This window comes from Coturnix japonica, chromosome 6 (genome assembly GCF_001577835.2).
Source record: "Coturnix japonica isolate 7356 chromosome 6, Coturnix japonica 2.1, whole genome shotgun sequence".
In the NCBI taxonomy this organism is placed as follows: domain Eukaryota; kingdom Metazoa; phylum Chordata; class Aves; order Galliformes; family Phasianidae; genus Coturnix; species Coturnix japonica.
In genome coordinates this window covers 20,288,545-20,304,083 of record NC_029521.1, presented here as the reverse complement: position 1 = coordinate 20,304,083, position 15,539 = coordinate 20,288,545, and the positions used below count along the sequence as shown (strand labels likewise).

Here is a 15,539-nt window from a genome sequence, read left to right as displayed (position 1 = left end):
TTGAAGAGGTTTCTTTTCCCTTATTTTGGTTGGGTTCTGTATTTTTATTATTGCTTTTTTTTTTTTTCTATATCCGAAGGTGTTCAGTTCTTACAACAGCCAATTTAGGCTCTGGCTGGAGCTCAGTTCTCCACTCTAACCCTGAAGGGCATCACGCACCATTTCTCCAGCAACACAGTTTCAATACAATAGTCCCTAAGTGCTTCAGCTCAACAGGAACACAACAGTGCCAAACCAACCAATGCACTGACAGCGAATGTGCCAGAAGGAAACCTCAAAAAGCATGTTTTGTATCCACACATAGCCCCAGGTACATAAACTGAAAGTTGCAACACAGCACCGAGTTTCTGCACTAACAGATCCAAATATTTCACATAGTTTGGTCTCTGCCTTGCTTTGCTGAACCCTGCACTTTTGAGTCAATAGGTTTGTGTGTGTTTCTTTTTTCCTTAAACTATCCCCCAGTGCTAAGAGGAAAAAAAATCCTCATTGTACCCCAAAGATACTAAGCCCAAGGAGACAGCCTGGGTTGTGTTTTGCCTACCATTGCTTTGCTCCTCCAACAAGAGGAGGCATCACCTCTACCAGCAGCCCAGCTCTGCAGCAGCCATGTAAGCGTTCACAAAAGCAAACAGTGGTGGAGAAATTCTTGGCTTGCTGCTGCCCACTGGCACCCATCAGATAGCTTCATATTATGGCTACAGTTGTAATGGAAGGCTCCGGTATCTGCCAAGTCAAATCCAACCCTACATTTAGCATCAAAACCTTTTTTTGTCACATGAACAAAAACAAACCGTAGGAAAGCCAAGGTCATATATTGCATGCCATTCTTCAGTTTAAAACTCTTTATCTGCTCAGCAAATCTGCTCAGCAGAACAGACCCCAGTGCAGCACTGCACACAGGCTGAAGACGTCTGGCTTGTTCCTTTAATGAGGTAAGGGTTCCTCTGACCATGATATTTAGTTCCAGCAAAAGAATCCAAAGAAATAGAGGCCCCTTTATTTACAGAGCTGCGCCAGCAGCCTCCCAAGCTTTCCCCCCCCCACCATGCTGCCAGCCCCCTCCTGAAGCCACACACAGAGAACTGAAAGGCTACTCCCCTCTGCAGCAGGACCCAGGGCGTTTTTCACATCAAATAAGCCAGCTTAAGAGGATCAAAAGCCAAACTAGCCCTTTGCTTTAAAGGCAGCTCTGAAAGCCAGAGGCTTTTCAGTTTAAATCGAAGCTATTTGCCAAAGCATTTTCATTCCCTCCTTTGCAAGGAACTAGAAAAGATTTGCTTTGTTGCAGTGTGAAATGGCAGTATTTCTGCTTCAAAAAGCAACACAGCACTGGACAAGGAGCAGAGTGTACCAGGTGTTTATTTTTTGAGAGTGTAAGAGTAAGCACATATAAACATATTAGATGTACAAGCCCCCAAAATGGGAGTTTACATTGGGAAACACTGGTCCTTCTTTATATTTATCTCAGCCAGGGAACAACAAAAAAGCTCTTTCAGGGTCTGTGAGAATAGTCAGGACTGAGCTTTCAGAAGTTACAACCCTGCTCCCAGCAACTGCAGTGAAACAGAAGGTGTTCCTCTGGGAAGGGAAGTGAGGGCAGGCTCATGGTGCACCACTGAGCGAACCCAGCTTCTGTTTTCAGCTCCATCACTGCTAATTTTGGGGAAATGCACATGCTGCCTCTAGCTTTGAGGCTCCATTGCATTTCTTAACATGTACCCCAAGAAAGCCTCTCGCTCTGCTGTTTGTGAGCCACTCTGCTGTTGTTTTGAAGGCTGCAGAAATATAAAGTTTCTAGCATTTCAAACTCTGGCATCAGTAAGAGCTGCTGTTATTTTCATTACAGTCCTCATTCTACCTCAAAAAATTGTTCCAGCACTTGTGCATCCATGGCTCTCAGCACTAGAGATCAGTCCTGCCAGGACACTGGGTCATTGGAGAAGCTGGATAAACTCAAGCAGACAGGCCCACAGTCCTGTGAGAGCAGAGAAACCATCCTAGGGGATGTCCTGTCAGGTAGCAAAGATATTACTGTTAGCAACATGGAGAAACAAAAAAGCACCGGGGCATTTAACAAGTGAGCTGACACGTCAGACTTCACAGGTTTTCCCTGCAAAAAAAAAGAGGCCACTTCTCTTCTGCTGCTCACATCTGGCTGTGAACAGCAGCACAAAGGGTGGTCTTCTGCCTGAAACCCAAGGGGAAGCCTGGAACAACACCTCATCTCCAGGGTAGGGCACTGGCTGCAGTGCCCCAGACCAGGCTGCTCAGATTCAGTCTCGAGGCACTTGCACCATGCCCCAACACCACAAGCAAATCATTCACAGACTCCAGAAGTTAAGAAGAAATGACCCTCCCGATACTTTCACCATCTTGCCTAACAAGAAATGGTTGTTTTTAGTTCTGCTGTCAAACCATATAAAAGTTTCATTTGAGAGCCTTGAAAGGCTTAAAAAGCACCCAGAAAAGCTCCAGCCCAAACGCACCTGCCTGTTCCCATATTCTCATGGATTGCCTCTTAGCATCGAACAAAAACCATCGATTTTGAAGAAAAACATAACAGTCCCTGCATTTGTCAGATGTTTTTATCTGGCCATCAGATGGTTATCTCTTCACAGTGCTCGGCAGGAAATTCCACGAGTTCTCGCTGCCCTGAATCTGCGCACAGAAAGCCCTACTGGACTCTTTTCTACCTTGCTTAAAGAAAATGCTTCCCACAGAAAAAGGGAAAATATGAATGCAAAAAGAACACATGCTCAAAGAGTTCTATTAATATAAAATCAAGGTCAGGCAGTAAGCAACACGTGGCTCAAGACGTCCGGCTACAGCTATCCCAGAGCTGCTGCTTGGAGATGGCTTTTGCAGTACATTGCATCAAATGTGTTTGCCATCAGTTAAATGGAAAACCTTCCTAGAAACAACAATTGCTGTTGTTTTTAGAGCATTATTCTGACATCTAAATCCAAATGGATGCAGCTCTTTGCAAGCAGGTTTCTCAGCTTTCTGAAATACTCATGTAGAATCCACTTACCCAAGAGTATGTTTTCTGAGGGAAGTTTGTGAATTGCTTTGCTGCCAGTGAGGATGAAAACAGAGCTCTGCTTCACTGAGCTACTATTCAAGCAGTGATATGATGGAAAATAATGATAGCCATCAAACACTGGATGCCACGGGGCTGTGGAAATCACCCCTCCAAGCAAGCATTAATCAGAGACTATCAGAGGAATCTTCCGGCTCAAGCAATCCTGCAAAACGTCATGGCCAAGAACACAGGTAGGAAGTTTCACTGCTGACACCACATCCAAACCCAAACCAACTGGACCCACAGCTGACAACTCACACACAAGTTAACCTTGTTGTGACAGAAGCAGTTGCTGGTCAGCTCCTGCCCACCCACATGTGAACCTGCTCCAGAACTGGGCTGTCTCCAGCCCAGTATGTGAAAGTAAACCACTGTCAGTTTTCAGGTCACTTTAGTGTGCCCAGCTGCAAATGAAGGCAGCTTAGCGTTTGCTTCTTGAGGTTCAGCTGTCCCTGCCATGAAAGTAGTGGTATCTGGAAGAAGGACAAGATTCTGCTTCACTGCTAGAGTTAATCCCTTTGAGCTCCAGGGGCTTGGAAGCATTATCCTCTCGTCCTGGAGAGTGCCAGCACACAGCCGTACGTGCACGAACAGTATGCGTGCAGATTAAGGGCAGAAGGCTGTAATGGCTCTTCCAGTGCCAAAGAGATCTGCTTCGTTATTAGCACTAAGTAAGGAACTGCAGAATACTTCTACAGTCCTGAAACAGCATCTGAGTGATGCTGTATGAATCCCTAGTCCGGCACAACCACCCTGTCATCCTCCACAAGTTACTTTGAGTTCCTTCAGAATTTCATTCTCAGATGTAGAGTAACACTGTTTCCCCACTTCAGATGGTAACATGACACGCTGGTGATATAGTAACTGCTTGTATATACTGGCTGTAAAGGTCACAGAAAAGCTGGGAAATTAACTCCATATTCTACACAGCATGAACAAACACTGAAAATGGGAAATGACTTTAACACCAAAATATGAAACAGGAGACAGCGTGGGATACGTCACCCTTTACCCCAGCAGCAAGATGTCTACGTGAGGGCAGTTCTTATTTTGTGTACGGTGGCACAAAGATGCTGCCATTCCAGTTGGCGATGGTTTGATCTCCTACTTCAGCCATCACCAAACTGACAAGACCGAATCATTTCACCTTGATGTTTTCAAAAACATGCATTCAAAAAAATATCCACTTGAAATTAAGAGATTAGAGGGCTGGATGGAATGGCTAGTTAAGAAAAACAGACTTAAAACATCTCAAAAACTTCACCTAGTGGCTTGGCTCTGAAAGGATGTTAACAAAAGGCCAGCAGCAATCAGCGTGGCTGGGGAGGACAGTACTGCCATGCACGGTGAGCAGCTGGGAAAAGGGCACCGACTTTCCTTGCAGTGTCTGCTGGCTCCTTCCTAGCTCCCACTGTGGAAAGTTCTGCAGCTGCTGGGAGGAATCCATTCGCATAACAAAGGAGGCTTTCAAAAGCAGTATTGGAGGGTGAAAAGAGTAAGAGAGAAACCCAAAGCTAGAAGCTACACTGACAGCTACAGCTAGTTTGTAGCACTGCCTAGAAATCCCAGGCTCCAACAGGTTACATAGAGCATAAACATATCACAGCATTACTCCCATTACTTTGCTGCTGCTTTAAGAGCAGAGGTAAAAAGAACACAGGGAACACCTTCATCACATCTTAGGATTCCTGTACGACTAAGTTCTCAGCAGTGCAACAGATGAGCTTAAAGCACAAAAAGTATTTAGGAGCTTTGAGGAGACTGAAGGCCAAACTTCAACAGGAGTTTAAGCAGCTGTGTTACCTACTGGATCTGGGACCCAATCCTTCATGTTTTACTTCATCAGCTGCAGAAATCAAGACATCTCCTTACTTGCTGAGGTGGTATCTGGTCTTACTTCATTGCAAAGAGTGCAGTCCCCTGTATTATTTTTGTATTAATCTTCCATTAAGCTTCTCCTGAAAGACCATCATTCCTTTGGAGGTTTAGAAACCCAGTCAGAACCTTCCAGAGGCAGACATTTAAGGCTGATATCTTCGATTTTCAGGAATAAATACCTGACTTACAAAAATATTACCCACCCTCTACCTGCTGCAAGATTAAAAACAAGAGGATAAGAGGATAAAAGGAATCTTGGCCTCTTTAAAACAAGCAAGGGAGGAAAAAACATTTTTTTCTCCTCATTTCACAGTGGGCCCAGGATTACACCTAAAGGTAAATTACTGTGCCTCTCAGCCAAAGTAGTTACGGAGACTGCACAGTGGATCAGTTTCTCTTACTAATGGGAGTGAAGCTTGGGAGTGATGTTAACTTACTGCACACTTCAGTACCACTCAGGTTTTGGTACAAGAAGCACAAGCACTCCTCACGCTCCTGCTTGATTTCCAAGGAATAACCTACTCAGTTAAACATAAAGTTCAGCATCCAACTCATCACGGCAGTTCTGCTTCAGAAAATCCCCATCCATCTCTGAACACAAACTTCTTTGCTTTTCTGCTTAACGTTACTCTTCTGGGTAAAAAAGAATTCAAGGCCCAGAGACACATTATTTTTTGTGTAATAACATTATACATATGGATTCAACTTAGCTAGGAAATGTCAACTTAAGGCTTGTCTTCATGAGCAAATTTACTGTAACCAGTCTACCAGTATAATTATATTGCTGTAGTTCTACTGCTGAAATTCCCCCATTGAGCCTTATTCATAACAACAGCGGCCTTTATGGTTTATTTTTGTCGACTATGCCAAAAAAGGCCCCTGCTCCAGAAAGGCCACAACAATCCACAGGGGAGGCGGGGGAAGGAACAGCACCAGTAGAAAGAATAACAGTATAGGAACGGCAGAATATGGCTGTGCACTAACGAATAGTCTGCTACAAGAAATGAAATGCTGACAGAGGACTATACTGCACGCTGGGTACGGCTGCAGGTTTATGCCATGTTTCATCAGCTGGATATGCTGCTCTGCACCAGTCCCCATTGTGCACCCCTTTGCCCTGTGCGCTCCCTGGCTGCTGCAGCTCTTTACTGGTCCCTTACAGAGCGATACTGCCTGACAGCCACCCCATGCCCTCGGTCAGGGCACTGTCCTTCAGAATAAGAGAGTGACAATGTCTAGCCCTGCTGCTTTACAGTTAGTATCTTCAGGGATGAGCAAAAGCTGAAAAGTAAACAGCTCCCTTTGCAACAGGGATTTTAAAACAACTGCCCTTCACTTTGGCAGCGCAAGAACGCCAAGAGAGACAAAACAATGAGCCATCTGTGCATCCTTCCCTCCTGCCCTCGTTTCTGCACTCTGGATTTAAATCAGAGCCCCCCAAGAACGGCTGAGTCCCCCTTCACCTCCTCCCACCCTGGTTATAGTGGAATAGTTTTCAGTTGTGCCTTTTTTGTGTGTGTGCTTTTTGTTCTTAAGAGCCCTAGCAGAATCCCTCTTTAAACCACAGCCCCTTTGTCAGGTGGCATCCCAGCTACCCAAATAGCTTTGTCCCAGATGCCTCCCCCAAGACATCCAGCCCTTGTTCACCATCCCTGGAGGCAGCGTGGCACTCGGGAGCCCCGGCCACCCCTTTGTCCAGGGAAGGGAATGCCATGTGAATGGAGACCACCAAAGATTTACAGCCCGCTTTTGTTAGCCTGGTGTCACTGCCTACTGGGGCTTGATTCGAAATTGAGATGACAGTAGAAAAGCAGATGAGTTTAGTAACCACAGTGCAGCTTAAGGGAGAGAAATGCCGATAGATTGAATTTTAAAATAAATCTGGTCATCGAACTGTCCCATCAAGATGCAGACAGAATATCCAAGCATTGTGCTGGTTAGCCAGGCATGCTCCCAAAGTAGTGTCTGCACTGGGGAAAAAAGGAGATTAGGTCTGAATAACAGCATTCAGATGCATCTCTTCAAACATTTATTTTGTTGGTATCATTATTCCAGCTAGCAAGAAGACAAAAAAAAGTCAGATGCCCTTTGATCTCACAGCTGGACTGGCCACACAGCTTATGAAATGCTTTTACCTTCACATCCCAGGAAAAAAAACAAAAACAACCGACCCTCTCTTTTAATTATTGCTTTTTAGAACATCCGAGAACAACCCTTATCAAATTAAACAATCTCACACAGGAAGACCTGAGCTTGATCTCCAGTCACTCCCCATCCCAGCAGGCCAAGCGAGAGCCCTCCTGCCCTGCTCTGCACTAACCCAGCTGTGAGATGAGAGCGAGGAGCTGGCTGGGCCGGCTCTCCTCCCATACAGCAGACCATAAATGCAGCTCTGCTGACAGAAAGGAGTCACCCCATTTGAGCACTGTGTCCCATCCTCACATGGCAGCAGGGGCTCAGCTTACCAGGATGCACGCACAGATGTGCCACTGCACAGGAAACAGCTTCAGCAACTCTCAGCTGTAAACTTCCATCCAACCTTTTCTTTTTTTATTGAAAACAGTCCTCCTTGTAAATTCAACTACTTCGCTGTAAACGTTAAACGAATTTCCTTCAATGCTTCAAAAAACTATTTCCAAGTCTAGCACAGTTCAAGCGTGCTCTGATCCCACAAGCTCCACACGCAGATACACAGCAGCACAAAGCAGACCTCTCTCTGTAGGTGGCCTGCATCATCCACATTATTAACGGTGCTAACCACCTCCAGCAAAAGGCATTTGGAAGCCAAGTGCTCTCCGCCTGGGAGCAGAGAAAAATAGGTTTCCCCATGGTGACCACTGCTTCAAGGGAGGTCTGCCTCCAGCAGACAAACAACTCCTCACCCCACTGCATTGCCTCCATCACCAGAGGGACACGGTCAATGGGATGTGTGAATAGGCATGACACTTGGTTTCACTTTGGCTTGGGAGATCCGGAGTTGAATCCTTCGTGGTCACACTTGTGCATTTTAAAAAGTCCCTGAAGTTGTTCAACTCTATTAGTCACACTTAAAGCTCTTCAAAATAAGAGGTGTCCCAATAGCACCACGTGTGGGCAGAAACAACAGCCAGGTAGAAAAATGGATGTACAGGTCCATCGATGAAAGCACAGCTACACTTCTAGACACCAGAGATGCACAGAGATGAGAGATGTTACAAGTATTGCATAAGTCTGGAAAAAGCTCAGACTAGTTCACATCTGTGTAGACACGTAACAAACCCAAGCATGAGACAAGTTCATCAAAATATGGACCTTATTGCCCCCCTGAAGCTCAAATTATTCATTTCAACTCTGGTGGCATCTTATATAAGCTATTGCTAAAAGGAAATATTTTCTGCTGGTCACAGAACTCTGTAATTCTGTGCCCTCTCCCTTCCTACTCTGCCATGAAACTTCCTCACTCCACTGTCTCAGAAAGATGACTAAAGAGAAAAGCATTAAACCTGGGATCGGTCTCTGCCAGACAAACAGAATCAAGAAGAAAAAGAACACTGAGAGCTCATTGCCCACCTTGGGCTCTCCCTCCTCCAGCCTTAAGTCTTGTAGCTCCTTCCTAAACTTATCAGTTAGCTTATAAGTTTATCAGTGCCATTTCCCACGTTGCTCCCTTTAGTTGGGGCAGATGCTCTATCCAGGTCCTCAATCTGTCCCCAGAACTTAAACTTGCTTCCCTGTTCCATATGCTGAGGTGGTACCAAGCAGTCAGCCCTTACTGAGCAGGTGTCATTTTCCTTCTGAGGCAGCAGCCGAGGGAAGCAAGGTGAGGATGAGGAGAGATGGCTTGCACCACTCTGCTGTTATTTCAGAACAAGTCCTCAGGTTCCTCTATGTGAAGAATGCACACTTAAAACAAACTGGATAATAATTTTCCTGGAATTTCAGGCTCGGCTCCCAGTGTGATCTGATCTTTCATTTCTCCTCTTAGATACGCTGTATTCTACAAGAGTTGCTTCAAAACATTCTCTGAGATACCAATCCACAACAACCAGCACTGCCCACCTCTAACTCACAGTCTTCCGAAAGGTCCTTTATTCTACTTCATTTTCATGAAAATAAAGAAGAGCAGAACCATCTCCACTGTTATAAAAACAGTTCATTGTCACCTCAGACTTGGGTGTAATATTTCAGAGGTGCTTTGGGCACGTGGTTTATAAAGCACTCAGGGACCCATTAAATAGCAAAATTTAAGGCTAAAGGCTGGCAGCAGCAAGCTTTGGAATTTATGAAAGGCTACAGAACTAAGAGGCCACTAAAGTGACAGCTGTCAGCACCACTCCATCCTATATTCATGCAGGCTCAAAGGAGAAGCCAGCACGCACTCAAAGAAAGAGAGCACTCGTTCCAACTTCCAGGCTATTTTCTAAATACTCTTTTCAAACTCTTTTCATACTTGGAAAAAGCCTTGCTGAAAACATCCACCCCTCTGCAAGCCTCGCATTTGTTACCTGATCCAGTTTTGCGCTCCTTTTTCTTCCCCCCAGCTCTAACAAGCATCCTTGCCCCTTTACAAGTTAAGGTCATTCAGAGGATCTATACACGCCAGCAGAACATAAGCTGGATGGAAGATCATGAAAGGCTCATGCTTACCCTTACCTTTAATAGGGAGGCACCACCCACAGAGACAACACGTTCTCCCCGGCATGCACCGCTCCTTCCCCATCCCAATGGGAAGCAGTGGAAATCAAAAGGGCCACAGCAAGCTGGGACCTGTTGTCTCGGCGGGTGGTACCATGCATCTGTATCAGAGATGAAGGCGGCTGGAATCTTTTTGGCTCTATGCAAATGGGATGCTGCACTGAGGCTAGTGGCAAGCTGCCAGAAAAGAAAAAACAACCACGTTGTCTATATGAAGTTTGTGTAGATCAAGAAACCCAATCATTGGGATTTACACAATAGGCGAAACATCAAAACACTGCAGGCATGTTTATTCTCAGGATGTGGGAAGGCCGTAAGTACAAACCTTATCTCCTAACCTAGCCACAAGTTCAGTTTTGCTTTCTGTTGTGGCTCTGAGTTACAACCTTGCAATTTTAATACAAATAAGGCTATTCAAGGTTTACAGTAATCATATTACATCATGATTCTAACATTCCGTGCACTTTAAGAATTGTTAGCAGAAAGAACGAGTACATGTGGAACTATAGGAATAGTTAACTGGACACTCAACCTTGGCCAGTAAAACAAGCCTGCTGAATGGATTCAAGAACTTACATATTACTTTTGGATTTAAAGTAGACAGAAGAACTTACGAAGAAGAACAAGAGAGAGAGAAACAACTTGCAGAAATACCCCAGAAGGATTTCTGCTGCCACTCAACTTATGTAGCATGCTTGACTGGAGAGACTTATTGCCATGCAAACAGCTTGGCATCAAATCCCATGGAAAGGCCCGCGGTTCCCCAGTGCTGTCATGATGTCATGATTTAGGATTTTCAGAGCAATCAGCTCAGCACAGCTGGTGTCATGGTTGCCATTATACCATGAAACACTGAGTGTTTTTAAATGAAAAAGGTTTCCCCGCTTGAAATTTGTATATTTCTTCCATGCTATTCCGTGGACTCTTAAGAACAGGCCAGAGTTCCGTAAGCAGAGCATAGCTGACATTTAAGCAGAGCAGGAAATAGTGCTGCTTTAACTGAAAATAAATCTGTCAACAAGGAGGCACAGGGAGAGCTCCACTTCAGACTTTTCAGGTTCTTATTAAAAAATATAAATTAAAGTCAACATTTTCATGTTACACGCTACATCTGTTTGCTATTTCATTATAAATAAAAATACAGGGCCTCCAACCCAACCCTAGTTCACTCACAATAATCATAAGAAAGTTGTTCTCATTTAACACTCATTGTAGTTGGTTTAGGATGCCATAATAGGTCCACAAGAAGTAAGTCCAAAGTCAAGCAGGAGATGAACAAGGCACTTGGCAGTGTATTATCTGTCCCCTTCTAAAGGATGAAAGGCAGCAAGGTTATGGAAACATGCCTCTGTTGCCAGTCTCTGTCTGCCATAAGTAGGCCCAGCTCTGCACTCTTTAAAGAGTTGGAAAGCAAATAAAGAGCCACAAACCATCAGCTATCTCCAGTGGCCAGCAGAACTGAACAGAGCTCAGTGTCCCACCAGCTTTAAAGAAAATCCTCTGAAGACTAAAACGATGTGCCTGCCACCCCGCTGTGCTGCCAACCATCCTGTAGGATGCTTTCACCTGAGAAAGCAGAACTCCAAAGCCTTTTGAGCAACAGAGACCACTACCCACAGTATTAAACAGGGGCTTCAGTACATTTCTTCCTGAAAAATGAGAGCTTCCTGAGCATACACAGAACCCACCACAATCCTGCAAACACACATGCAGCACCAGCCTTGTGACATGCAGTCCATGCAGCAGTCCTGTTTTGCGAGCAGGTGGCAGAGACTGCTGCTAGGAACAAGAATAACTGGTGGGTGCTGAGCTCTGTTTATCCACCCTTAGTGCTCACCTACCAGTTGGTAATTTCAGGCTCAGCATTCAAGCTACACGTAGGTTTTGACAGCTTTACCACATCCATAATTGTGTAGTCAGACTATCTGCAACAAAAGCAGAGGCAATCTTCTTGACAGCACACGCAACATTAAGTTTTCTAGCTCCAACACTGAGACTAAACTTAAGGTGATGAACTGCAGCCAGCACAAGGCATCCTCAATCATCTCAGTCTGAATTTCCAGATCAAGTTATATGACAGCATGAAGAGTTTGGTCGTCTCATCCCTGTAAGATTTTCAAGGTTGTGACAGACCTGTGTAACACCTTCACTCTCAATCTCTCTGTGTCAGAATAACAGGTTATAGTTTAGCAGAGAGCAGCCTGGGACTGAGAAACCAGAGCATGTGCCACAAGAGGCTACGTCCTTACCTCACTTGCTTCCTCGTTCCTAAAAACACATTAAACCATTCCTCACTCTTCCTGCCTTCAGTGGAGACTCACACAGTCTGTTACTGCTCTCTCTGCAAATCATCAGGACCAGACCCGATCAAAAAGAGTCTCAACATGAAAAATCATCAGGCTGACAAGCCACCAAAATGAAGTCAGCACAGCTTATGCCCTCCAAAATGAACTGCCAGTAGAACGCAGCTGGAAAACACAGGCTGCCTAATCTTAGCAACCTCTCATTTTCACTGGTAAAGATGAAATCTCATTACTTGAGAATAAAGGCATTACATTAAAGCCTGCATGTGCATGGCTACATCTGTTGTGAAAGCAAGGGAAGGTAACCTTTAACTTCATTTCTTTCATTTGCCCTACCCCTTCTCCACCCCAGCAAGTAATGAATGGAGTTTGTTGCCAGATGTTTTGGTTAAAATGCTCCAGGAAGGTCTCAGTGACACTAAGTTTCTGTGTAAACTCCAGTCTTAAAAGACTTGATTTCTGAAAAGCAGGCTTGTATCCACAAACAGGAGAAACTGCCTTAAGGACATAGGTACAGTTAAAGAACTGCTTGACTGTTGCTGTTGCAACAAAAGCACCTCGTTAAAACAGAACACAACCTGTTGGCTGAAACTTAACTTAAATGAACAGAAGAGGAAAAGCTCGGATGAACAAATCCGGACTTTTGTCACACCGTTCACAGTGGATATTTAGCCCAGAACTGCAGAACAGCACAAGACAGTTGAACTAAACATTAACAACATAAACCTTCTGCCATTTCTGTCTGGTTAAAAGAGTTCTGTCCCGAGACTGTGAAAGTGTGGTGACTACTGTTCACCTTATCTGGAGTTAAGGAGCAAAGTCAGCGAAAGAAAGACAAGAGTAAGGTTAGATCATGTTGATTGCCTGGACTAACACAAAACACCTGTTAAAGACTGCTCATATCAACAGGCCAAGATAACGATTTGATTACTCTTCTGTTATGATAGACTCACACTTCATACAGTAGCCACTGGGGTGGCAGTTCATTTCCTGCCATAACACTGCTGTGCCAGCAATAGGAAAAATGCCCTGACAGCATTTTTGCAGAGTAAGTCATTAAGCGTGCACAGGGAGGGAGCAGAATTTAAGCATATAAACACAGCAGATTACCAAGAGTGGAAAAACATAAACCATTCAGTTTAAGGGGGAAAAAAAAGTGTCCCCATTAGTTAAAAAACAAACAATAAAAACCAACACAAACATGCAGAAGTCACTCCGCTTCTTAACACTAGCAAGGAAATATATTGCATGCAAAGCCCAAGGAGGGGAACACAGTAACTTTTCTACATCCAAGAACAAGCATACGTCACCCCTTAGCAGGACCCACAGCCTACGGTACTCAGCTGAAAAACAGCTGTTCAAATAATATAAACAGCAGGACAGGGTTTTACCTACATTCCCCAAATGTGACACAGAACTCAGCACAGCAACAGAACTGGGATGATACTCACTCATGTACTCTGTTATCTCCATACAAGTCACTTAACCCAAAACTGACATAGTGCCAGTGCTCAGGAACGTTCAGCGCTGGGTTTCCTATGTTCCTGTACATGCTGACGTAGTCCAGAGGATCGGGACCCCCCAACCTGCAGTAAAAGCAAAAAGATTTTTAAGTAAATCAGTTCATTCAAGACAAAAAAGTCTTCACAGATGCCACAAGGGACCTGCTTTAAATCACAGCTAGTGACAAAAATAAGACCCGCACGGTCAAATTACTCTTTTTAATTAAAAAACAAAACAACAAAAAACAAAGAAGAGAAAGGTTGGGTTAAGTCCAGACAGCTCCAAGCACAGGAAGGCAAAGTGCATGCGTGCAATGTACTACAATGTTTTTAACATTAAAGCATGAAAGACTCTGGAAAATCATATTAAAACCTCCTCAAAACATTCACAAAATTGTACCAGTAAAAGAGCAATAGCTATATATATATATTTTTATATATATATATATCAGACTTGTGAAGAAATAGCCACAGCATCCAGCCTGTTGCAGCATGCTCCACAACCCTGAAGTGTTAACGTCCACATCTGGACACAGGCACCCTGTCCTGCAAGGGAGTTGTAGGGTGATCAAACAGCAAAGCACTAATTGCAGTTCTCCTGATTCTCCAAAAGGGGCACAGAGCATGACAGCCCCTCACAAGTCCCTTCCTTACAAGTCACACCAGGATAACTCTGGCATCCTGGGACTGGCTGGCAATGCAGCCATGAGAACCATGGGCTGAAGCAGTGAGCACCTTGCCCAGAGCAATGGGACTAGGGCCAAAGAAATTCCAGGCTGGACACAGCCACAATACCCATGAAACACAGCATATGGGGTCCATCTTTACACACACATCTCAGAGTCCCTGCACCCTATGACGTCCTAACAGGGTCCAGGCCATCTTCCTAGCCCAGTGTTTGCAAGGAAACCTACCTGGGAAACTGCAATTATTGATCTTCCCCTGTGCCTGGTTCTAAAATCCTGTTCTCAAACTGGGCAGAAGTGCCTGCCACATTCTTCTGAAGGAAATGAGCAACACAAGCATGCGGATCCCTTGAGGAGAGCCCCACACAAGGGCTCAAACAAAGCTACCTTAGTGGAAGGCTCCAGAGCAAGAGAGCTCAATACAGCCGTCAGCAGAGCGCAGCAAGTCCTCACAGCTGACACATAAGATTCCCAAACAAAGGGAAAACATCCCCACCTGCTAAGCAACAAGCGTTCCCCTCTCCCACAAAACCTGCTCCTAAACTGGGTTTAATAACACCTTAGATGTCAAATGAGTCAGATGGGAGCCGACACAGTTCTGACACTGGGCAAACTCTTAAACCATCCTTCCATGGCACAGCACAGGTACAAGCACAGGAGCACCCTGCAGTGGCTTCAGGCAGCCCCTCCTCACAGCACAGCCAGGATCTCACCCAGGCAGAAGAGCCCCCACAAGGGCTGGGGCACAAACTTACCCCATTTGTGGGCAGGTTTTGCTGCTGCACCAACAACTCCTGCCCCGGTATGTCCTGCCCTGCCGCCCACTGTGCTCCTGCAGGGCTCACCTCATATCACATCTAATATCAGTATGTGGGTTCACACAAAGAGCTGGAAGCCTTGGAGGGATTTATTAAAGAGAGCCCAACTTCAAAGCTGCAGGTACGGTACAAATTTGTTGCGTTCTCTATTCATTGTGCTCATTCAGAAGAAAGAAGGGCAGCCTCAGGGGAAAAGTGGTATTTGCATCTACATACGGAGCTTTCTCTGGATGCTGATAGGAGTTACTGAAGTGTTTGTCCAGGGAGAAACCCAAAGCGGGCAGAGGAAACAGCTCCAAGAGAAAAATAAAAGTAAGGAAGGATCTTCTGTGTATGCCAAGAACACGGCTCCAGCTACCTGAACAACAATAATTGCTGCTAACAATAGAGAAACCAATAGCTATAATTACAAAGCTGATTAGTGTTACAATACTTATTTCAAGGCACAGAACTTTGCTCAGCAATTTCTTTTCATCTAGACCAGCCCTTAATCCTGCAGCTCATGCAGAGGAGGAACAACTTCCCACAGGGCTGGATACTAGACACTTATCTAGCTAAACATCCAAGTACTTCCTTCGTGCCACTCTCTCACA

The 15,539-nt window shown here is 44.9% G+C and overlaps 1 protein-coding gene across 3 annotated transcripts in view; it reads right to left on the bottom strand.

Annotated features, from left to right (window-relative positions):
• Positions 1-15,539, bottom strand: part of SUFU (SUFU negative regulator of hedgehog signaling) — a 75,283-nt gene that overhangs the window by 58,615 nt on the left and 1,129 nt on the right. For all 3 annotated transcript variants that reach the window (XM_032445329.1, XM_015866980.2, XM_015866981.2), the window contains exon 2: positions 13,392-13,526. In XM_032445329.1, the coding sequence (XP_032301220.1) occupies positions 13,392-13,526 (135 nt within the window). The remainder of the gene's footprint in view (positions 1-13,391; positions 13,527-15,539) is intronic.